This window comes from Amblyraja radiata, chromosome 15 (genome assembly GCF_010909765.2).
Source record: "Amblyraja radiata isolate CabotCenter1 chromosome 15, sAmbRad1.1.pri, whole genome shotgun sequence".
NCBI classification, from domain to species: Eukaryota; Metazoa; Chordata; class Chondrichthyes; order Rajiformes; family Rajidae; genus Amblyraja; species Amblyraja radiata.
The window spans coordinates 23,565,316-23,588,591 of record NC_045970.1 but is presented as its reverse complement, the minus strand read 5'-3'; the positions used below and the strand labels follow the sequence as shown (position 1 = coordinate 23,588,591).

Below are 23,276 nucleotides of genomic sequence, written 5' to 3'. Positions count from 1 at the left end.
TTCTCATATTTTTCTCATGACTAAGGGGGTTATTCAGCCCATTGTATGCTGCCACCCAATGTAATCCCATCAATTTAGACAATAGACAATAGGTGCAGGAGTAGGCCATGGCTGATCATCCCCAAACAGTACCCCGTTCCTGCCTTCTCCCCATATCCCCTGACTCTGCTATTTTTAAGCCCTACCTAGCTCTCTGAGGCAGGAGAATTCCACAGACTCACCACTCTCTGTGAGAAAAAGTGTTTCCTCGTCTCCGTTCGACATGGTTTACTCCTTATTCTTAATTTCTGATACTCCCACATCGCATATAGGGAATATTTACAACAGCCAAATAATCCATCAACTGGCATGACTGTGGGATGTGGGAGTAAACCATAGCACCCGGGGAAAATCCATATACTCATAAGGAGATCATGAAAACTCCACACAGCCAGCGCTGGAGGTGATAATCAAATCCAGGTTCCTGGAACCGTGAGATAGTAGCACTACCTACTGCACCACTGTGCACAACTCATGTCGCTGGCTGGCAGCTTGTGTGAAGACAAGGCTTGCCTACTTCTTTCAAATATACTTTTCAGTGGGCTTTTCCCATTTCAGTTTGCTATGTAGACTAAATGGATTATTTGCTATGACCATCTTCAAGTCCTTTAATGTTGCTTCAGCTAAAGATATGAATGATTGTTTACCGATAATCACAAGCTTTTGTACTTTTCACTCACGCAGCGTTGTCCTTCTCTCGGCCACCATGCCAGTGCATGTCACCCATTTCTTCTCTCCAGAGATGCTCCCTGACCCGCTGAGTTACTCCAGCATTTTGTGTCTACCTTCCATTTAAACCAGCATCTGCAGTTCTTTCCTACCCATTATAAGCACTACTCCATTGGGACTGTTGATGAAACTTTGCAAAAATGTGGTCCAGAAAGAGAGGACACAGGGAAACAGTTCTCCGTTTTAATTGTGGGAACAGTTTATAGATTTTTATTTGCAGAGTACAAATAAGTTACTGAGAGTGCAGCAGAAGGATGTTTCAAAGTGCCTCAACTCAATGAAAGTATTTGAAGTGCTGTGGTCAAGCCAATTTGTACCTTATTCCACAAAAGAATTACTTGTCAAATTATTTGGCACAAAAAAAACTGCTGAAGTGGCGCAGCAGTAGAGTTGCTGCCTTACAGTGCCAGAGATCCAAGTTTAATCCTGACTATGAGTACTGTCTGTATAGAGTTTGTATGTTTACCCTGTGACCGCGTGTGTTGTCTCCGGGTGTTCCGGTTTCCTCCCACATTCCAAAGGCATACAGGTTCGTAGGTTAATTGGCTTCTGTAAATTGTCCCTAGTGTGTAGGATAGAACTAGTGTACAGGTGATTGCTGGTCAGCATGGACTCGGTGGGCTGAAGGGCCTGTTTCCACGCTGTATCTAAACTAAAACTAAAACTAAAAAAAGCACAGCAGGTCAGGCAACATCTGTGGAGGGAAATGGATAGACAATGAGTTGAAATACCACCTGTTCATTTCTCCCCACTAATCCTGGCTGATCTGCTGAGATCTCCAGCAGTTTATATTTTGCTCAAGATTGCTGGATCTGCGATATTTTGAGTCTCCAGCAAACTTATTTTGTTGGGTTTGTTATTATTTCAGGACGTTAGCATTTGCTCGTAACATGCTCAAACAATGACCAAACAAACAAAATGTATTGTTAAAACTTCAAACAAGATGATATCACTGTCAATAACTCTATAACTCATAGAATTATTGTTTAGCCAGATGTCACTGCTAGAGATAAAGGGGGAAGATTATTTTTTTATATATGGCCTCTTTCACACCGGAATGAATCTTTTGCAATTTACAATTCCATTTTATCACGCATGAAATAATATTAATTTGTACTTCCGGTTGTAATGAAATGTCGCAGTCAATGGAGGCAAATCAATATCCCACAAGCAAGTGAATAAATGTACAACAGAAGACACAAAGTGCTGGAGTAACTCAGTCCAAAAGGATCAGGCACCACCTCTGGTGAACATATTTGGGCAATGTTTTGGGTCGAGATCCCCTTCAGACTGATTGCGGTTGAGGGGAGATAGCAGGAAGAGAGGTGGGGGCGGGACCAAACCAGGCAAGTGATAGGTGGGTACAGGTGAGTGGGGTTTTGATTGGCAGATGGGTGGACAAAGACCCAAAAGGGCAAGGCGACCAAAGGTTGTGGGATAAGGAGAGAAGAGGCATAAGATGTGAAGCCAGAGGGAGGTATATAGGTGGAAGAGAATGAGGGAAGGGAAATGAGGCGGGATAGTGAAAGAAATAGATACACATCCAAGTGGGACACAGGAAAGAGAGGAGAAAATAAAGGGGGGGGGATGTTGAAATTAGTTGCTTAAAATTGGAGAATGAATTGTTCATAATCATTAGATGGTTGGCTACTGAAGTGGAATACGAGGTGGTATCCTCCAGTTTGTGTGTGGCCTCACTCTGGCAATGGAGGAGGCCCAGGATAAAAAGTTTGGTTAGGGAAGGGGAGTTAAAATGGTGGTTAGCAACGGGAAAATCAAGCAGGCCATGGTAGACCGAGTGGAAGTGTTTGACGAAAAGTGGTTGGTTAAATGTACAACACTGTGCATTGTATGTGCTCTGCATGCTGCTTCAGAAATCCAGTTCCATTGATTTCAATGCAATACGATAGAACTTTATTTATCCCAGGAGGGAAATTGATCTGCCAACTGTCATAAAACACAAGATACATGAAACGTGATGGAGAGTCAGTCTAACCCATGGCAGAAACGGTAGGAGTTATTCAGTTTGATAGCCACAGGGAAAACGCATCTCCTGTGGCATTCTGTACTGCATCTTGTTGGAACCAGTCTGTGGCTGAAGGTACTCCTTAAGGGGACTTCATTTGCGAGTTTAGAAGAGTTTGCCCTCGACTCATACTCGCAGCAGGGTCGACACGAGGTCCTAGGAGGTCTTTGTAACTCTTCCTCATGCTCGAGAGTAGTCCCCGCGTACTCGAGGCCTCAGTTAGGTCGAGGAGTTTTTTTTAGCATGCTGAAAAATGTCCGCGAGTAAAAAAAGGTCACCATGGAAAAAATCGATATTTTTGTTACTCGTAGGTTTAGTCAAAGTAAGTCGGCATGTTATTCGTCGGTAATCGTAGGCAATCGAAGGTAATCAAGGGTAGTTAAAGGTAATCGAAGATAGTCATAGATAGTCTTCAACATAATCGAAGGAGGTCAAAGGAGATCGAAGGAGGTTGTCTTCACTCTCCACTATTCGGTGTCCAATATTCCCGAAGCTAGTCAAACCTAGTCTTCAACGTAGTCGAAGGAGATTGAAGGAGGTCTTCTACATAGTCGAAGGAGGACTTCAACATATTCGTAGGAGGTTCTCTACATAGTCGAGGAAGGTCGAAGGAGATGTTCTACTTCGGCGATACAACACGACCATGACACTTTTTCACTCTCCTAAACTCTTCTACACTCGCAAATTAGGTCCCCGCAGGTTGACCCTTTAGGTTGACCAGTGTATCTTGGAGGGGGTGAGCTGCATTGTCCAAGAAGCTCTGTAGTTTGAGGAGCATCCTCCCCTCCAAGACCACCTCCCATGAATCCACCTCTGCCCCCAGCTTTCCAGGAGACAGCTTTCCTGGTGAGTTTGTGAATCCTCTTGGCGTCCGCGGCCTTTGCGCTGCTGCCCCAGCACACAAGAGCGAAGAAGATGGCATTGGCTACCACCGATTGATAGAACAGCTGCAGTGTCTTACTGCAGGCGTTGAAGGAGTGGAGCCTTATCAAAAAGTACAGGCGGCACTGTCCCTTCTTGTACAGGGCGTCAGTGTTCCTGGATCAGTCCATTTTACTGTCCAGGTGCACTCCGAGGCAATCCTTGGTAAACTGCACATCCACACCATTGATGGAGACAGGGGAACAGGGGTGTTCCTCCCCTCCTAAAGTCCACCACTAACTCCTCAGTCTTAGAAACAAATTTTGGAAGCAGCATACAATGCATTTTCTTAATATCTTGCATGTTTAGCACTTGTGACTGAGAAACATTTCTACCGCATGGGATTAGTATTGTTCAGGACACTGGGTGTACTGGAGAATAGCTGAAACTGATACCATGCTTCAGGGGCAAGGTTGCCGTACTGAGACAAATCTGATATCGGAGGATTATTGAGATTGGTGGCTTGCAACCTGGGATGCCGTGAGACATGGCATAAATTATGGGAGCAGAGATGTAGGGGTTGGGGGCTGAAAATTGGGGGTGGAGTAATCATTGAGACTTTAATAATATTGTTGATTAATTAGAGAGTCTGCCATAAATAAATACAGCAATTCCCTTAATGGGGTAAGCCTTGACATCATCAGGCATTTATGAGGAGGAATGCATATTTTACAGAGTGTGAATAAGTAAAGCTTTCATTCAGGAAGGTTGAGAATTGCTGGTTAGATTATATCTGAGTTCATCAACAAGAGCAAAAACATGTTAAGAGCAGCCTGAATTCCCAATTATATAGCTGTAGAAATGGTATTAACTATTCCTCAGGCTGAAAGGCTGAATGGACTACAGAACATGTAATAATAACTTCAGTATTTATTATTTCTAAAGTTGATTGCAGAAGAGTGTAAAGGAGATGTGCAGGGCAAGTTTTTTTTACACAGAGGTTAGTTGGTGCCTGGAACGTGCTGCCAGGGATGGAGGCAGATACTATAGCGCTGTTTAAGCTTTTGGATAGGCACATGGACATGCAGATTAAGAAGGGAAATGGGTCATGTTGTGGCAGATGAGATCAGTTTAGCATGATGTTTGGCACACACATTCAGGGCCAAGGGGCTAGATCCTGTGCTGTACAGTTCTATGTTATAAGAAACTATGAGATTCAAAAATACACAAGCATTGTTAATTTGAGACAAGAGACTGTTATAAAATGGACAACAGGTTCAATCAGAATTTGAAGGGGAAAAGATTTCCATACATTAGAGATATTGACATGTTTGTCTTAAAGATATTGATTTTTCTGCTCCACATTTCTAGATTTGTGTGAAGTGAACGTGAAACGTGTTTGAAAATTATCTTCCCTATGTTGCAGATTTAACAATGCAGTGAGTTAATTTTCACCACTACGCTGCATGAACATTTATCCTGATACAATTTTGATTTTTTTGTTTTCCAGTCTATCTTTGCCTTCTAAAAAGAACAGATTGGTTTCAGCTCCACAAATCGAACCTGTTGCTCCCCATCCTCCACAGCACCCTGACTACACCAAGCCACTGGACCATTCTCAAGTTCTCCAGAAGCGCCCTGAGAAAATATCATTAAGGTAAGGCAAACAATGCATAATACTTAGAGAATTAAACCTGAAGCTGAGAAACATGTTGGTTTGTATTTGTTGATTTTCAACAGCATAGTTCATAATTGCCTACCACTCAATTGCAATTCATTTCACGTGCAAAGCCAAATCATTAATTGTGCATTTCTCAGATCAACAAAAGTAAAATATGAAAAGAAATGCACTAAAAACATATGTTATTACACAGAACATGTGTTTGATTAAATATACAGGCCAAGTGTATGGCTACAATAACTACTCACATTGTCCTTGGCTTGGGAACAGATGATGAGGAGAGAATGCAGTTTATGAGTGTTGTTGCTGGAAGTGTGTGTGTATCCAGAGTTGGCATTTGAGAGTGGAATAATGCGTCAGTGTTGAGGGTCAGAGTGGAGAAATGTTACACCGAATGGCAGACAATCCTGATCCAGTCTTCCTTGAAACGTTGAAGGAAGGGCTGAGTTCAGTCCATGAGGAGGTTTTAGACTTGGGGGCAGCAATGAGGTCCACCTCTCCTGCAATAGCAAAATGGGCCACGGACAGAGCCTGGAGGAGGGGCAAGAGAGGGCACAAGAGCAGAAACAGGGAAGACATGGGTTGATCGACTGCTAACACTCCCACAGAGATTGTGAGCAACTGGAAATACTCAGCAGTTGCAGAGAATGAAACCTTACAGGTGAATGATCTTCAATGAAATCCTATAAATCCTGTTGATATCCACAGATGCTGCCTGACTAGAGGAGTGTTTGCAGTTGTTCTGCTTTTATTGCAGATTCCCAGCTTCGGCAGATTTTTGACTTGGTGTCCTGTGTTTGTTTTCCAGAAGATAGACACAAAATTTTGGAGTAACTCAGCGGGACAGAGCGCATATCTGGATAGAAGGAATATGTGACATTTCGGGTTGAGACTCTTTTTTAGACTGATGTCTTCCAGATGTTGTTTAATCCGCTTTACCTTCTTTTAGAGTATTGCATTCAGTTCTGGGCACCATGTTATAGGAAAGATGTTGACAAGCTGGAAAGGGTGCAGAGAAGATTTACGAGGATGTTGCCAGGACTCAAGGACCTGAGCTTTAGAGAGAAGTTGAGCAGGTTAGGTCTGTATTCCTGGAGTACAGGAGGTTGAGGCATGATCTTATAAAAGTGTACAAAATCATGAGAAGAATAAATCAGGTATACGCACAGAGCCTCTTGCCCAGAGGAGGGGAATCGAGAACCTGTGGACACATAGGTTTAAGGTGAAGGGGAAAAGATTTATTAGGAACCTGAGGGGTATATTTTTTACACAAATGGTAGTAGGTGTATGGGATGAGGTGCTGGAGGAGGTAGTTGTGGCAGGTATACTATCGCAACATTTATGAAACACTTAGACAGGTATATGGAAAGGATAGGTTCAGAGGGATATGAGCCCATCAAAGGCAGTGTAGACGAGGGGGGATGTCGGTCGTACTGTCTCTTGTTACAGAAGAGGTCAATCAATGAAGACTCATATTTCCAAGTGTTGCATCGGCATTGTGATTGTGTGATTTTAGACTCAGACTCTGGTGTTATGCTGTAGCTTTGCCGCTTGATTGAAACAGCTTTCAAAGCTAGTCTACACAAATATTTCTTCTGACACATTCCTGTGCCTGTGTTTACCAGTATTTCTGACAATGAATAGCCAGATTCAATTGAATACACCAAGCCACTGGAAGATGTCGAGGTTCTGTGAAAGTGCATTGAACAGGGTTAAGGAATCAACATAGAGAATTCCATTATCACCACTGCCACAGCCAACAATGGACCATTGTGGGCTCCACCTTTACTTGGTCATCGGTGCCTGCTCTGAATTGTTCTGTACCTTTGCATACCTCAAGTTTCCCTCTCCCCAGACTCTCAGTCTGAAGAAGGGTCTTGAAGTCTGTACAAAATCATGAGAGGAATAGATCAGGTAGATGCGCAGAGTCTCTTGCCCAGAGTCGGGGAATCGAGGACCAGAGGACATAGGTTTAAGGTGAAGTGGAAAAGACAATAGGAATCCCAGGGGTAACTTTTTCACACAAAGGGTGGTGGGCGTATGGAACAAGCTGCCAGAAGAGGTAGTTGAGGCTGGGACTATCCCATTGTTTAAGAAACAGTTAGACAGGTACATGGATAGGACAGGTTTGGAAGGATATGGACCAAGCGCAGGCAAGTGGGACTAGTGTAGCCGGGACTTTGGTGGCCCATGTGGGCAAGTTGGACCGAAGGGCCTGTTTCCACACTATAACCCGAAACATCACCTATTCCTTTTCTCCAGATATGGAATGGAATGGAATGCTATTTATTGTCATTCAAATCTAGGTTTGAACGAAATTACATTTACTACAGTTTTTTACATTACAAAAAAGCCCAAGACCCACACTTAACACAGTTTACATAAACATCCATCACAGTTCAAGCAGACCAACCCGCGGTCCAGCAGTCCAACTGCAGCGTCTGGGCGAACTGGGGCTCCGATGTTAGAGCCACCGGCGGCCGATGGTAAGTCCCGTGGCCGCTAACCCGCACCGGGCGATGTTAGGCCCGGCTCCGTGTCCTTTAAACCCCGCAATTCCAGCGGGAGAAGCTTCCGCGTTGCGGGAGTTCCGAAAAGCCGTCTCCCACCAGGGACCTGGAGCTCCCGATGTTCCTGTCCACCGGGCCTGCAGCCGGAGCTTCTGAAGCTCCAAAGTCAGGTCGCAGCCGAGCGCCACCACAGCTCTCCCCGCTCCGAAGTTGGCCAGCTCCGCGATGTCAAATCCTCAGGCTCCGCAACTGGATCTCTCAGGTTGGTCCCGGCCTGAGGCCGCCGCCGGCTCCACGATGTTAGGCCCAACGACACCGGAGACCCGACAGGGAAAAAGTCGGGTCCCCGTACAGGGAAGAGACTAACGGTTTCCCCCACATCCCCCCCCCTCCACCTTCCACATATATACAGCTAAAAAATAATAAAAACTAAGCTCAAGACATACATTTAATAGCAATGTTACAAAATTTTGAGATTTTAAAAATCAAGTCTGTAATTTATCCCATCAGATAAAGCATAAAAATAAGTTTAATTTGACACCTAATTCACTTTCATATCTCAAGTATTTAAAAAGTTATGGCCATTTTCATACTCGGAAATGAGCATCTTGTTCCCTATTGATTTTCTATGGACATAACAAAAAAGTTGTGATCGTGAACAGTCAAAAGCCCATAACTTTCTTAAAAATTAAGAGAACTGAATGAAATTTTCAGTTATCATAGATTGAAGCATTCTGAAACAAATATAAAATAATCTTACTTGGATGACCTGAAATTAAAGCATATAATTAGTTAGTTACCTAATTGTAGCTAATTTCAGACTTCAATTACTAGATCTAAACATCTATCCATTTCTTAATAAATTATTAACATTTTTAAATAGCCTAAATGTCCAAATAATATTCACAAATAATTCACAATAAAACATGATTTTTAAATCTCATTTACATTAATTTATAGACCAAATGGAAGGAATTCAGTGTTCAATTGCTGTAAATAAATGCCCATTTAAATCAGCTTTCCAGTGGGTCCCTGTGGAACGCGCTGGTTTAGAACGTTCACATTGCGGTAGATTTGTGCCCCAAATGCCCAGAAAAATACTGCGCGATATAATGGGCCCAAATTGAGTTACTCGCAATATTAAATTTTGTATAAAGGGATCTTTAGAAGCCCTTTTTAATGTAAAAATATACAACCTAACTTCTGCTATTTGCTTTATGAGACTCTGCGGTTGCTGGCGGTCGCGGGTTTAGAGATTGATTTTTAAACTACTATAACTATTATACGAGGCCTTTAAATCTAATAATAGCTTTTGCGACGAGGTCTTCCAGCGATTTTTCGTTAATAATTAACTAGGCTGAACATCTTCGATTTGAACAGCCTAGAGAAAATCGCGTTTTAAACCCGCCCCCTCTAAACGGCGCCAAAATCGCGCACACACGCAGCGGCAGATTTTCAAAGACGCTTCAGGTACGCTTTGCAACATACCTACATTTAACAAAACAAAAATTAAAAAAAGACGGACAACTGTAGTCGAGCCGCTGCCGTTAGGCGCCGCCACATCCACATATGCTGTTTGACCCGCTGCTAATCCCAGGGCTTCCAACATTGGGTGAGAGTTGTGAGTGAGAAATTACGAGGGAGTGTAGCGACCGAGGGGGGAGGGTGTGCAAAGGGGGTGTCCCTCCCTCCCACTGGAGGGAGCTTTCGCATTTTTCAGCTTGAAATTGTGCAATCTGGTGCATACTGAAGCAAGTCTTTTAACTTGAATGCAACATTTATGCTTGAAATTGGATTAGGTATGAATAAGGTTAGGCTAAATTATATTCCTAATTACATTCCACAGTAGAGCCAGACTCTGATCAACAGGTGCAGCACATGAATGACTATATTCATGTATGGAAATCAGATTATAATTCATGCTGTTATGTATATACATAGAGAAAAAAACAGAGAAACAAGGCAAGAGTCGGACTTCCATCGCTGGGACCACTGGCGTGTCTCATCTGTCACACCATCTGCACAGGAGAAACTAAACTACCATTTTTCCCCCAAAATCATCCCACGGGCCGACAGCCCTGCTTTAAACCAATGCCCTCTAGTTCTTGAATCACATATCCCGGGAAAAAGACTATGCATTCACCTTATATATCCCCCTCATGGTTTTTACTCACCTCTAAAACAATTTTTGCTTTATTTGAACTTCCAGCACCTGCAGATCTTTGAGCGTGAGAAATTTGTGGAGAGCGTGTAAATTTTGTGAAATGCGTGACTCTCACGCTCAATGTTTGAGAGTTAGCAACCCAGTAAACCAGCATTTTGTGTCAACATTCGATGTAAACCAGCAGTTTCTTCCTACACATTTAGTAAATTGCAATGCAGCTTACAATCTGTTGTGACATAATGGATGATTAAGATATTTTTCATGTGAAACATAATACGATTCAATTAATATTTACAACAGAAATCATTGTCTAATTCATTGTAAATTGAAAATAATAGTTTTAGAATTACATTTAAAAAAATAAATGGCGTTTTGTTTCCTTTATTTCATACATCAGTGAAAACAATTGTTTCTAGAAAACTTCAAAGTTTCATTCTTATTTTAAGCGGAATTCCAGCACAGAAGAACATTGATCAATCTGCTGGATTGCTGCCACAATCTAGTTCTCTTTTATTGCAGATTTACTATTTGGAATTAAATTCCCCAGTGGCCACAATGGGATTTGAACTTGGGTCTCTCGACCACGAGGGCTGACCTCTGATTCAGATTCAGATTCAGATTCAGATTCAACTTTAATTGTCATTGTCAGTGTACAGTACAGAGACAACGAAATGCAGTTAGCATCTCCCTGGAATCCCTGACACCAATCCAGTAAATTACGGGCAGGGAGCTGGACTCAAGAGTCTGATGAGCTTTTGTAGAATTGGCATTTGTAGAAATCAGTGCGAGATCTTGAAATGAAAATGTTGGACTTAAATATATGTGCAAACAACAATGCTGGAGGAACTCAGTGGATCTGTGGAGGGAATAGACAGGCAGACAACATTTTTGGTCAGATCTGAAGAAGGGTCGTGACGTGAAACTTTTTTTTTGCTGAAAATTCCAGCATCTGCAGTCTCTTGTATCTCCATTTAAACATAAATTAATGTGCTGGGTGATGGGAAAGCAATTGTACTTTGCAAGGTTAGACGATGAGTGTGCATTTAACATAAAATAAAACACACCCATCCATCATTTGAGGGATGTAAACTGACACTACATCTGAAAAAATGACAAGATCTCTACCACTAAACTCAACCTGATATTTATGGAGGGTGAAATCTCAGTAATATATATAGCTCATGTTTAAGTTTGCCTGGAACCTAACATTTCACGTGGTTTAAAAAATGCCTGAATCCCCAGCAGTTTAGCTTGAGATATATTTGTCTTAAAGTCGTCACTAAGTTGAACAGCTCAGAAATGAGAAGGGCTCATCACGTCCATGTTGATTTTTTAAACTATCTGTATCCAGATTGACCGTATCCTCTCTGCCTTGTTTGTCTAAATGACTCTTCAACATAGTAATTGTGCCTGATTCATCCACCTCCTCTGGCGGCATGTTCCACATATCAACCTCTCTCTTTTTACAAAAACCTTACCCACCAGAACCCTTTTAAAAGCCTTTCCTCTCACCTTAAATATATTTCTCGATATTAAACCTTTCTCAGGATGAAAGGTTTGCCAAATATTGGGAAGTGTACAACTGAAATGTTAAAATCTAGTATGGTCCGAAATGATTTCTGATTTCTGAATAAGTAGGAAGATTAAGAAAGGAAGCAATGTTAATCTGATAAAGATGAACAAAATACGTGGTGGCTTGGTCGTTTGGATTCAGGTACTGGCTGTGCTGTGGAATTCTCTGCCTGTAGTTGAGGGCCAGTTCATTGGCTATATTTAAGAGGGAGTTAGATGTGGCCCTTGTGGCTAAAGGGATCAGGGGGTATGGAGAGAAGGCAGGTACAGGATACTGAGTTGGATGATCAGCCATGATCATATTGAATGGCGGTGCAGGCTCGAAGGGCCGAATGGCCTACTCCGGCACCTATTTTCTATGTTTCTATGGCTTACCCATAGGAGATAGAGGGCAGTGGTGGAAGGATGCATGTTCCACTTTGGCAGGTCAAATGTAAGGGCATGGCATACAAAATACAGTTGATGGCAGAACACTTACCAAGATACAAAGTGATTTTGGGGTTCACATCCATAGCTCCCCGAAAGTAGCACACATGTAGATAGAGTAGTAATGACGGCATACTGTATGCTATGCTTGCTTTCATCGGTTGAGATATTGAGTCAGGAAGTCATGTTGCAGCTTAATAAAACTTCTTCTTGTCAAGTCCACACACAAGATTAGAAGTTGTTTAGCCAGAGCTGAACACACTTCTCGGCATCTGCGTGCAATGGTGTCTGTCTTGTGCTTCTTGTGCGTGGTGGTGGAAAGATTCGTGGAAATGGGACCGCGACATGAACGCTCTTTCCTTGACCCCAGTAAAACTTAGGTTAGGCCACATTTGGCGCATTGTGTGTGGTTCTGATTGCCCCATTACAGCAAGGATGTGGAGGCTTTGGAGATGATGCAGAGTTAGTTTACCAGGATTGGCGAATATAGGCTCCAAGGAGAGTTTGGACAAACATGGATTGGTTTCTCTGGAGTTTCCTAGGCTGAATGGAGACCCGATAGAAGTTTATAAAATTATGAGAGGCATAGATAGGTACACGGTCAGAATATTTTTGCAGGGTGGAAATGTCCAATTCTGGAGGGCAAAGCTTTATAATCATGGGAGGAATGTTTAAAGATGTGCGGGCCAATTTTGTTTACGCACACAGTTGTAGGTGCCTGAAATACACTGCCAGGGATAATGATGGAAGCAGATACAACAGTGGCATTTAAGAGGGTCATGTGGATATGCATGGAATGGAGGCATGTGAATCAGGTAGAGGGGATTTGTTTATTTTGACAGCATGTTCGGCACAGACATTGTGGGCCAAAGGGTCTGTTCCTGGTCTGTTCTATGTTCGATGATCTCCAATAATAGTTAAAAATTGGCTTTATTTAAATTACAATTAGACAGGGGAAAAAAAAAACATAATTTGGATGAGATCTAACTTGTAGAATTATTGGCTTGTCTTTTTCTCTTACTGTCAAACTGACGTGCATTTCCAGCTCTTTGTACAAGGCAAAATTGGTCTGGAAATTTGCAGTTTAGAGATTGAGCACGGACAACCTTGCACATCTTTTGGGATGCAGGAAACTCATGCAGTCATAGGGAGAACATGTAAACTCCACACAGGTCAGAATCGATCCTGGGTCACTGGCACTATGAGACAGAAGTGATCATTTACAATACTGTTTCCTCTGAGTAATAGGTTTGATGACATGTTTAAATTAATTTTCATAGCTGAACCACATGTATGTTTATTTTGACACAGCTTTGATTCTGTGCTTAATAGTGTTTCCTTGGCTTCAGAAGAGGAGGAATCATTTCCAGCATTCCTACTTGCCCATGTTGATGCTCATCCTCCTCAGGACCCCGAGTACACCAGTCCTTTGGATCTCCCAGAACTCCTTGATCAGGAACAAATAAGGTATCAATGTCCAAAATATACAAAATTAAGGCGGATTTTCGGGACAATTTTCTAAATTCCTCTGATTCAATTGCAGTATGCCCTATGTTCAAATCATTTATTTAATTCTGAACTGTTCAATTAGCGTAAATGGATTGCAAAGAAGAGGCTCCAGAATGACTGCTGTCATTTTGTTCATTTTTGTTAATTAGAAACAGCAGTAAGGAAGCTAATTCATGACCAAGGGGCAATACAACTGGTCATAGTTTCCAAAGGGGGCAATAAGGCAAATTTCCAATTTCTGAGTAATACTCTTGAACATAAGGCGACAAGTCCAGGGGCAGTGTACTTTCAAAGATAAAGTTAATAGGTGCTTGTGGCTGAGCCACACAAATACATATCCTGACACATCTCTGATTCTGTATTTACTAGTATCTCCTTGACCTCGGAGAAGGAAGAATCATTTCCAGCTTTTCTTCTTGTCCCTGTTGCTCCCGATCTTCCACAACTCTTCGATTACACCCCTGAAGCTTTGGATGACGCTGATGGTTTTCAGAGTCATCTTGAACAACCTTCATTAAGGTATCTAATGTGGGGAATTTCGATTTAAGGTTGAAGCCCGGAAATCTGTTACATGCAGAGATAATTAAAATTTCACAAAGAATACAAAGCAGCAAAACATTCTGAATATTCAACATGAAGCTCAGAAACTTCATTGGTGACGGGCTGATTTTCTAATGCAACACTTTCACTGAACCAGACTTACTTTGATCCATGTTCAAGTACATTCCTTTAGTTTTCACGTTCAAATCAGCATATGTAGAATGTACTGATAAAGCAGTATGATGTAACAGGCTCAACATTAATTTATAGAATTTTGGTTGACACAATAATTGCTTTGATCAATGAGTTAGCCCATTTTAGCTGATCTCCCTGGGTTAAAAAGGACTTAAATCAGTGATGTTTTCTGCTTTTGATGGTTCCTATTCGAATTACTAATTTGTGAGAGAAGGATTGCGTATTGGCAGGGATTCACAATCTAAGGGTTTACTTTAAGTTTAAATTTAGATCTAGGTTTAATATTCTTTCAAGGTCCAGTGAAATGCTTTGTTTTGCAGTCTATCCGTTCAAATCAGATAATACTGTATATTAATACAATCAAGCCAAACGCTAGTACAATAGGTAGAGTAAAGGGAAAGATACAGAATGCAAAATATACCACTTAGCATTGTAGTGCACCAGTTCTAGAGACAAAGTCCAATGTTCGCAATGGAGTGGAGGTTAATTAAACTGTACTCTAGCTTATGAAAGGACTATTCAGAGGCCTTATAAGAATCTGTTCTTGAGCCTGTGCCAAGCTTCTGTACCTTCTGCCCAACTTCTGGGAGAAGAAAGAATGACCGGGGTGGGGCAAGTCTTTCATCATGTTGTGTTTCCGAGACTGTGAAGCGCAGATGGAGTCAATGGCGAGGAGTCTGATCTATGTAATGAACTGGGCTACATCCACGACTCTCTGCAATTCCTTGTGGTCTTGGGCAGAGTTGTTTTCAAACCAAGCTGTGGTGTAACCCCACAGTATGCTTTCAAATTATACTCTAAAGTTGGTTTTATATGTAGATGTAACTTCGCAGTTTAGCCACATGAATGTTTATCCAATTCATTTCCAAGTCTGTGTTTTCCAGCATATTCTTGGCCACAGAGGAGGAGGAGCCGTTTCCAGCTTTTCTTCTTGCACCTGTTGCTCCTGCTCCACCACCGGACTCCGAGCTCTCCGAACCTTTGGATGACGCTGACATTCTCCACGAGCACCCTGAACAGATTTCACTGAGGTGAATTTTTATTTTTTTAGAAATTCAGTTGAAAAGTCTGTCAAGACACTTTAAATGCTGAAGAACATTTATCAAAGGAATTGCAAGAAAACATCAGTGTTAAATGTAACTGGATTCCTGAATTAGAAATCATTTAGCTCTGATCCTTAAATGGAAAACTGATTCATACCAAATAATTGGATTACACAGTATCATATTTTCATGTGCTATGTAACTCAAGTACTCTAAAGGTCAGGACACAGCATAGTGTGTGAATCACATTTTTAATCTTGGTGTCCTTTGTATGTGTGCTGCAGATAAGCACATAGGACTCCATACTTAAGCGTATGTCATGAGGCTGGATATCACTTCTGTTAGAGTGGCCTCCAGGAGACTTCTGCATGCAAGTCACACTACTGTGCAGAGACCCCCTAATCAAAGAGGCCTTTAAGTTATTGACTTCTGAGTACAGTACTGATCACTCCCATGCTTGTAGCCTTCGCTCAACTCAGTCATTCTTGACCCTCCACCTCTTTCCTCTAAGATGCGTACTAATCTGGTTGAGTTCCTGCACTTGCCTTCATTCCCTCATGCACTTGAGCGGCACAGTAGCGCATCTGGTAGAGCTGCTGCCTCACAGCGCCAGAGACACGGGTTCAATCGTGGGTTTCCTCAGGGCGCTCCAGTTTCCTCCCATATCCCAAAGGTTTGCAGATTTGCAGGTTAAATGACATCTGTAAGAAAAATTGTAAATTGTCCCTAGTGTGTAGGATAGTGTTATTGTTCGAGGTAATCGCTGCTCGGCACGAATTCGGTGGGCCGAACGGCTGTTAGTGCGTGTATCTCTAAAGTCGAAAGTCGAAAAATAAAGTCTTAATTGCCCCAAGTGTGTAACGAGTGGATGAGAAAGTGGGATAACATAGAACTAGTGTGGACGGCTGATCAATGGTCTGCATGGACTCGGTAGGCCAAAGGGCCTGTTTTCATGCCGTATCTCTATACTCTATGTCAGCACAACATTCAAAGGAAGGACACTCCCTGTGTCAAACTGATTCAATGACTCCCCTTTGCCAGTTACATTTCTCATGGCCAGAATGACCATTGGGGCACTGCACTGTGACCATTTAATTTGACTCAGTTGGTGTTGAGAACATTCTAGGGAAGCAACTCTAGAAGGGAGGTAAACCTTCAGTATTAATTTACAAGAACATATTATCTTTCTGTTCTGTGATGTTCCTATCTTTGTAAAGGTCAAATGCATCTGTGCATTTTTTGAACATTTCAACCATTGGGTCTGATTTTTAGTTGGAGGTGAGCCAAGTTGGTTTCTGTACGAACTTGATAAAAAAAGTACAAACCTGCCTTTTGAGATCCTCCCAGGGGCGATTGCCTGAACGATAACCCATGGCAAGGCCTTCGCTTTGTATGTGCCTTTTGTGTTGTTAAACCAGCCACGTGAGACAGCCAAGCCTAGACTTGCCCAGAAAATGAGAAAAATATATTGAAAGTTGGATAAATCTTGCCCCTTGACTTAAATAGAAATGTCCATCTAAAGCCTTTAAAAAACATTCTGAATGTCATGAGTTGAAAAATAGTTTGGAGATATAAGAGTCTGCAAATGCTGGAATCTGAAGCAAAAAAAACAACCTGTTGGAGGCACTCAGCAAGCCTGGCAGCATTTTTGGATGGAAATGAAATACAAAGCCACAGAGAATATTAAACAAGGTCAATGATTTTAAAATTGATGAGCTAGATGAGGGGGAACCAGTGAGATTTGCTGAGACTGTGTGTGTTAATGTGTGGGTTAAACATAGGATTGGAAAAGCCTCTGTTTCAGGAAAATAATTTGAACAGGTCCCCAATCTGTCACAGAAGTAAGAATTTTAAAATGACTCAAGTCTGATACTGAATAAATTGTTATCGTGAGGTTTTGTTCTTATCGTGCTCAAAAACAAGCAATTTGCAGCTTGGGATTTGCATCATATTAAATGCACTCTTAATTATCCTGAGTTCAAAAGGCCTGCACAAGTGCAACAGAATACAATGCGTATTATAATTGCTTCAAATGTTAACAAATATTGCAGATGCTCACAGGAAATGTAAAGAGACAGTGTATGTGACCTGAAACAAGACAACACTGTAAATGTGTCAGTGGGCTGATCAGTATTGGAAGGGAAAAGACAGTAATGGATAAAACATGGATCTCCAGTCATCTTCAACGCATAGTATATTTCCATTACTTTTTGCTTTATTTTCAATAAATATCAGAATGACTTTAGAGAGATACGGTGTGGAAAAAGGATCTTCGGCCCACCGAGTTCGCGCCGACCAGGGATCACCCCGTACACTAACACTATCCAACACACTTGTACATCTTTGGAGTGTAGGCAGAATCCGGAGCACCCGGTGAAATCTCATGAGGTCACAGGGAAAGCATACAAACTCCGTACAGACAGCACCTGTATTCAGGATCGAACTCTGGTCTCTGGTGCTGTAACGCACCTACTCTACCGCTGCGCCACTGAGTCGCCCACAATGTAAAGTTGATAAGAAATCGATGGCTAACGTCATAATTTTCTGTGCTTTAGTTTTGATCGTGCAGTAAATCTGTTTTAATAGCTGAGTTATAGCTGACAGCTGAATCTTTATCCTGACACATCCATGACTGTGTTTACCAGTGAACCTTTCACTTCTGAAAAAGAAGAGTCAGTTCCAGTTCTTCTGCCTGTTGGAGTTCCCTTTCCACTGTGCCCTGAGTACACCAAGCCTCTGGATCATGCTGAGATTCTGCAGGATCGCACTGAAGAGTTCTCATTAAGGTATCAACATCCTGTAAAACTGAGAAACATGTTAGTCACCATTAGAGTAAAAACACCCAAGTGTGTAAGTAGCTCAACAGGTTGGGCAGCATCTCTGGAGGACATGGATAGGTGACATAGAAACATAGAAACATAGAAAATAGGTGCAGGAGTAGGCCATTCGACCCTTCGAGCCTGCACCACCATTCAATATGATCATGGCTGATCATCAGTATCCTGTATCTGCCTTCTCTCCATACCCCCTGATCCCTTTAGCCACAAGGGCCACATCTAACTCCCTCTTAAATATAGCCAATGAACTGGCCTCAACTACCTTCTGTGGCAGAGAATTCCAGAGATTCACCACTCTCTGCGTGAAAAATGTTTTCCTCATCTCGGTCCTAAAAGATTTCCCCCTTATCCTTAAACTGTGACCCCTTGTTCTGGACTTCCCCAACATCGGGAACAATCTTCCTGCATCTAGCCTGTCCAACCCCTTAAGAAGTTGGGACTCTTCAACTGTTCATGTCCTCCAGAGGTGCTGCATAACCCGTCGAGTTATTCCAGCATTTTGTGGGGTTTTTTAGATCAGCATCTGCAATCCCGTGTGCCTCTCTTAGTCAGCGTTGGACTGATTTCCAAAGTTACTCTCATTTTCTTTAAATTTATTGCAAAAGGTTTCAAATTCCGGATTATCTGTATTTATAGATTTTAAAATGAGCATGTAGAACGTGAATGAAAATCACAAGGGAAAACGGTCATTATGATTTAACAGAATTTTGTTTGAGTGGACACATAATTGTGTCAACCAATCTGGAACAGCGCTAATTGTTAACAATCTGTCCACTTATATTACACTGTTCTGGTGGAAAGATGGTGCATGGATTTCATGCTTTTGAACTTGGCACTAAATTTCCATGAAAATTTTAATATGAGATATGCTGAGTTTCCCATGTTTCACATTGTTTGCACAACACTTAAGAGTTTGATAATATAGCGAAAGACATGAAACTACAGCAAAGGTATTGTAGATTTTAAGAAGCTGCATCTGCTGATTTTACTTCGGAGTCACGTGAGTGACTACGTGAAGAAGCCCGCCAGGCGCATGCGTGTCATATCGCTTTCACGCTTGCGAAACGACAGGCGGGGTGGAACGTTCCCCCGCAGCGGTAAGTTTGAAACCGCGACCTGCAGGTAAGTGATTTACTCTGCGGTAGTTTTTGTCCCCGCGCTGTTTTTACACAGGGGGGGGAAGCTGGACAAAATAGTGTCCACAAGTGCTGCGAGTAAAGCTGGCTGGGGAGGACCGCGAAGTTGCGGGGCCAGCAGCAGCTGAAGGCACAAGCCCCGTTAGGGATCAGCTGTGCCGACTTTTTGTCCCGCGCCGGCCAGAACACCACGGCCGGGCGGGAGACTATTCAGAATGGGGCCGTCGACTTTTGACAAGTCGAAAACGGAGGAGGCCGGGTGGAACGACGTTCCCTGGTAGCGACAATTTAAACCAGGACCTGCAGGTAAGAGCTGCGGTCATTTTGTGTTTCCCATGCTGATTACAGGTGGAGAAACCAACGGGCTGCGACAAAGCTGGTGAGGGAGGACCGCGGAGCAGCGGGCAGCCAGCAGCAGCCAGCGGCACTCGGATCACCGATAGTGGGATCAGCTGTGCCCGATGTCGCCTCCGCACCGGCCAGATCCACGCGGCCGGGCGGTAAAGCTAGACACAAAACAAACAAGGTCGTGGACTCAGAGGAGTCCGACTTTGAACAACCGCTGGCGGCCAGCGACCGAGAGCGCTGGAGCCGGATGGAGCGGTGTGTGGAGCATTTGCTCCAACGTGACAGACTCCGGGAGATGGAGTCAGGTCACTGTGGGCCCTATGATAAACCCACAGCAGTACCTCTTGAAGGGCTGCACAATGCTTCTACCTCATCAGAGGGGAGCACTGCGGGTCAGTTCTGGGCTAACCTGGAAGAGGGGTCCGCAGAAGGAAAGACAAGTGTGCAAGGGGTGCAGGGACTGTGCAAACCTGGGACCACAAAACCACCAATACTATTGTTTGGAGGCAACCTATCGAAGCAAGTCAAGGAGCTCGATGAGGAAGCAAAAACCCTGGGACTAATAAAAGGGACTCCAACAAAAACCCACTACAGCCAAAGACAGCACCCCTACGCACCCACCAGCAGAACTGGTGAAAGCTCGAAGGCCCGGTACTCAAAACATGAGTCTTTTTAGGCCATGGCCCAGGCCGGCCTTCTTGGAAGATGCGGGGAACTCCAACGCCAACCAAACCGAAAATCCAGACACCAGCGCAACAACAGCAGCGAAGAACCTACAAAAAAGAAGTAAACCTGCCACTGGTAACTATGGAGGTAGGTGGGTCTGGTTCCCTACAAAATACAGGGAGCATGGAGGTTGGGGGGAGATTACACTCTTTTCTGAATGCATGGAGCATGTTAACAACCGATACTTACATCTTAAGCAGTATCCAGGGATATACAATAGAGTTTATACACAAGTACAGCCCTCCAGTTCAACATATACCGAACCGAATGTTCGTGCTTTCTGATAAAGAAAAATCAAAAGCGCAAGCTGAACTGGAGCGGCTTTACGTAAAAGGTGTAATTGAGAAAACTCAACACGAACCATTAGAATTCGTGTCCAATATATTTACCAAAAACAAAAAAGATTGTGGTTGTCGCATCATCATAGATCTGACAAAATTGAATACATTTGTACAATATATTCACTTCAAAATGGAAACCTTTGTTACTGCTAAACAATTAATTTCCAAAGGTTACTTCATGGCCAGCATCGATTTAAAAGATGCTTACTATTCAGTGCCTATACGAGGTGACCACAGATGTTACTTAAAATTCAACTGGATGGGACAACTCTGGCAGTATAAAGCACTGCCAAATGGATTATCATCTGCCCCCAGGCTGTTCACAAAAATTTTGAAACCAGCCCTAGCGTTTCTACGGAAACGTAAACACATGGTCATGGCATATTTAGATGACATACTCATTGTGGGCAAAACTTTGGAATTGGCCAAACAAACTGTAACAGCCACAAAACAGTTATTTGAAAAACTGGGATTTATTATCCATCCAGTTAAATCTAAACTAACGCCTTCCACTACTATGGACTATTTGGGGTTCACCATTGACTCAGTTCACATGTCGGTGACTCTGCCTAAGGGAAAGGCTAGAGATTTAATAGAGGCTTGCAATAACCTCATTGACATCAGCAAACCATCCATCAGATTGGTAGCAAAAGTAATTGGCAAAATGGTGGCTGCCTTTCCAGCCACACAATTTGGACCTCTACATTACCAAAACTTACAGAGAGCAAAAATACAAGCACTCAAAATTAATGCAGGTCACTTTGACAGACCTATGAAACTACCAATCAAAGCTAAAATGGAACTAACATGGTGGATAGATCTGGCTTTGTTCCAATCCAATCATTGTCAGTAACCCTTTTATGGTACTACAAACTGATGCCAGTGCACTTGGGTGGGGAGCCACCAATACCATCACCAGCTGTGGAGGTAGATGGACTGCTCAGGAGGCATCATTATTACTCACACTGGGCATAAACTACCTGGAAATGTTGGGTGCATTCCATGGCCTAAAGTCATATTGTACTGGGTCATATCACCAGCATGTTAGACTACAGATAGACAATACCACCGTGGTAGCATACATTAACCACATGGGTGGAAACAAATCGACATCATGTGACAATCTGGCTAATACAATTTGGCAATGGTGTATCCAGAGAGATATTTGGATATCAGGCACTTACCTACCAGGAAGACTAAATTTAGTGGCAGACACCAGGTCACGCAAATTTAATGAAAACACCGAATGGATGTTGAATAAAAAAGCATTTGCTGATATTACAGCAAGATATGGAACACCAGATATCGATCTATTCGCATCCAGACTTAACCACCAGTTATCAAATGATGTTTCATGGGAACCAGACCCTGGGGCAGCGGCGACAGATGCATTTTCGCTGCATTGGGGGGGAAATTGTTTATTTACGCATTCCCTCCTTTCTGCCTCATCAGTCGGGTATTAAGGAAAATACAACAAGACTCTGCGTCTGGTATTTTGGCAGTACCCGATTGGCCTACTCAACCATGGTTCCCAGTGGTATTAAACATGGTATTAGAACCACGTATCACCATCCCACATAGACCAGATTTATTGCTACATCCCGTAACAAGGGATAGCCACCCATGCCATAAACATTTGAACTTATTAATTTGTAGAGTTTAAAAACACCTCTACTACAACTGGGACTGACGGACCGAACAGTGAACATGATCTCGGCGGCCCAAAGACAGTCAACCAAAAAACAGTATCTGGTCTATATCAGGAAGTGAGAGATGTACTGCCATAAAAACAACATCACCTACAGAGACATGAACATCCCGTCTGTTCTGGAATATCTGGCAGGCCTCCACTATGATGAGGAGCTCAGTTACAGTGCCATCAACTGCGCCAGAAGTGCCCTATCGACTTACCTATGGCAGGGGACAGAGCGTTACTCTGTTGGGACTCACCCACTGGTAACAAAACTTATGAGGGGAATTTTTAATACTAATCCCCCAAGAACCAGGTACTCCCAAATATGGGATGTAAGTATTGTCCTGAAGATGCTCAGGAATTGGTCTCCAGCAACAGCTCTGTCCCTACACAGACTGACATTAAAAACAGCCATGCTAATGGCATTGGTCACGGCACAGAGGGTACAGTCACTGCATAAACTAAGACTGGACAACATGACTTCCTCAACAGAAAATATTACGTTTCATATCTATGAGTTAGTAAAGCAGAACAGACAGGGATCAGCAGGCCTCAATATACAATTTAGCTCATACCCAACAGATGACCGTCTCTGTATAGTAAGACATCTGTCGTTATACATGGAGACAACGAAAATCCTAAGAGGCAATGAGAAGGCACTTTTGGTCAGCCACAAGCAACCACACAAAAGAGTGACGGTCCAGACCATCTCAAGATGGCTGAAACAGGTGGTAACAGGCTGGGGTGGATACTAATATTTTTAAATCTCATTCCACCAGGGCTGCAGCTACATCGACAGCGATACAGTTGGATGTACCAATGGACCAAATCCTCAAGGCAGCAGGATGGTCTGGGGAAAAAACATTCCAATTATTTTACAACAAACCAGTAATGAAACCT

The 23,276-nt window shown here is 42.8% G+C and overlaps 1 protein-coding gene across 13 annotated transcripts in view; it reads left to right on the top strand.

Annotated features, from left to right (window-relative positions):
- The window catches only part of tacc2 (transforming acidic coiled-coil containing protein 2), a 225,407-nt gene that overhangs the window by 82,667 nt on the left and 119,464 nt on the right, over nucleotides 1–23,276 (top strand). For 12 of the 13 annotated variants that reach the window (XR_004414162.1, XM_033033792.1, XM_033033793.1 and 9 more), the window contains exons 6-10: nucleotides 5,166–5,312; nucleotides 13,341–13,475; nucleotides 13,887–14,036; nucleotides 15,137–15,283; nucleotides 17,941–18,081. Coding sequence is in view for 12 of the 13 variants with exons in the window: in XM_033033792.1 (XP_032889683.1) it covers nucleotides 5,166–5,312; nucleotides 13,341–13,475; nucleotides 13,887–14,036; nucleotides 15,137–15,283; nucleotides 17,941–18,081 (720 nt within the window). In the remaining variant the exon portion in view is untranslated. The remainder of the gene's footprint in view (nucleotides 1–5,165; nucleotides 5,313–13,340; nucleotides 13,476–13,886; nucleotides 14,037–15,136; nucleotides 15,284–17,940; nucleotides 18,082–23,276) is intronic. The other variant, XM_033033794.1, reaches the window with a different exon arrangement.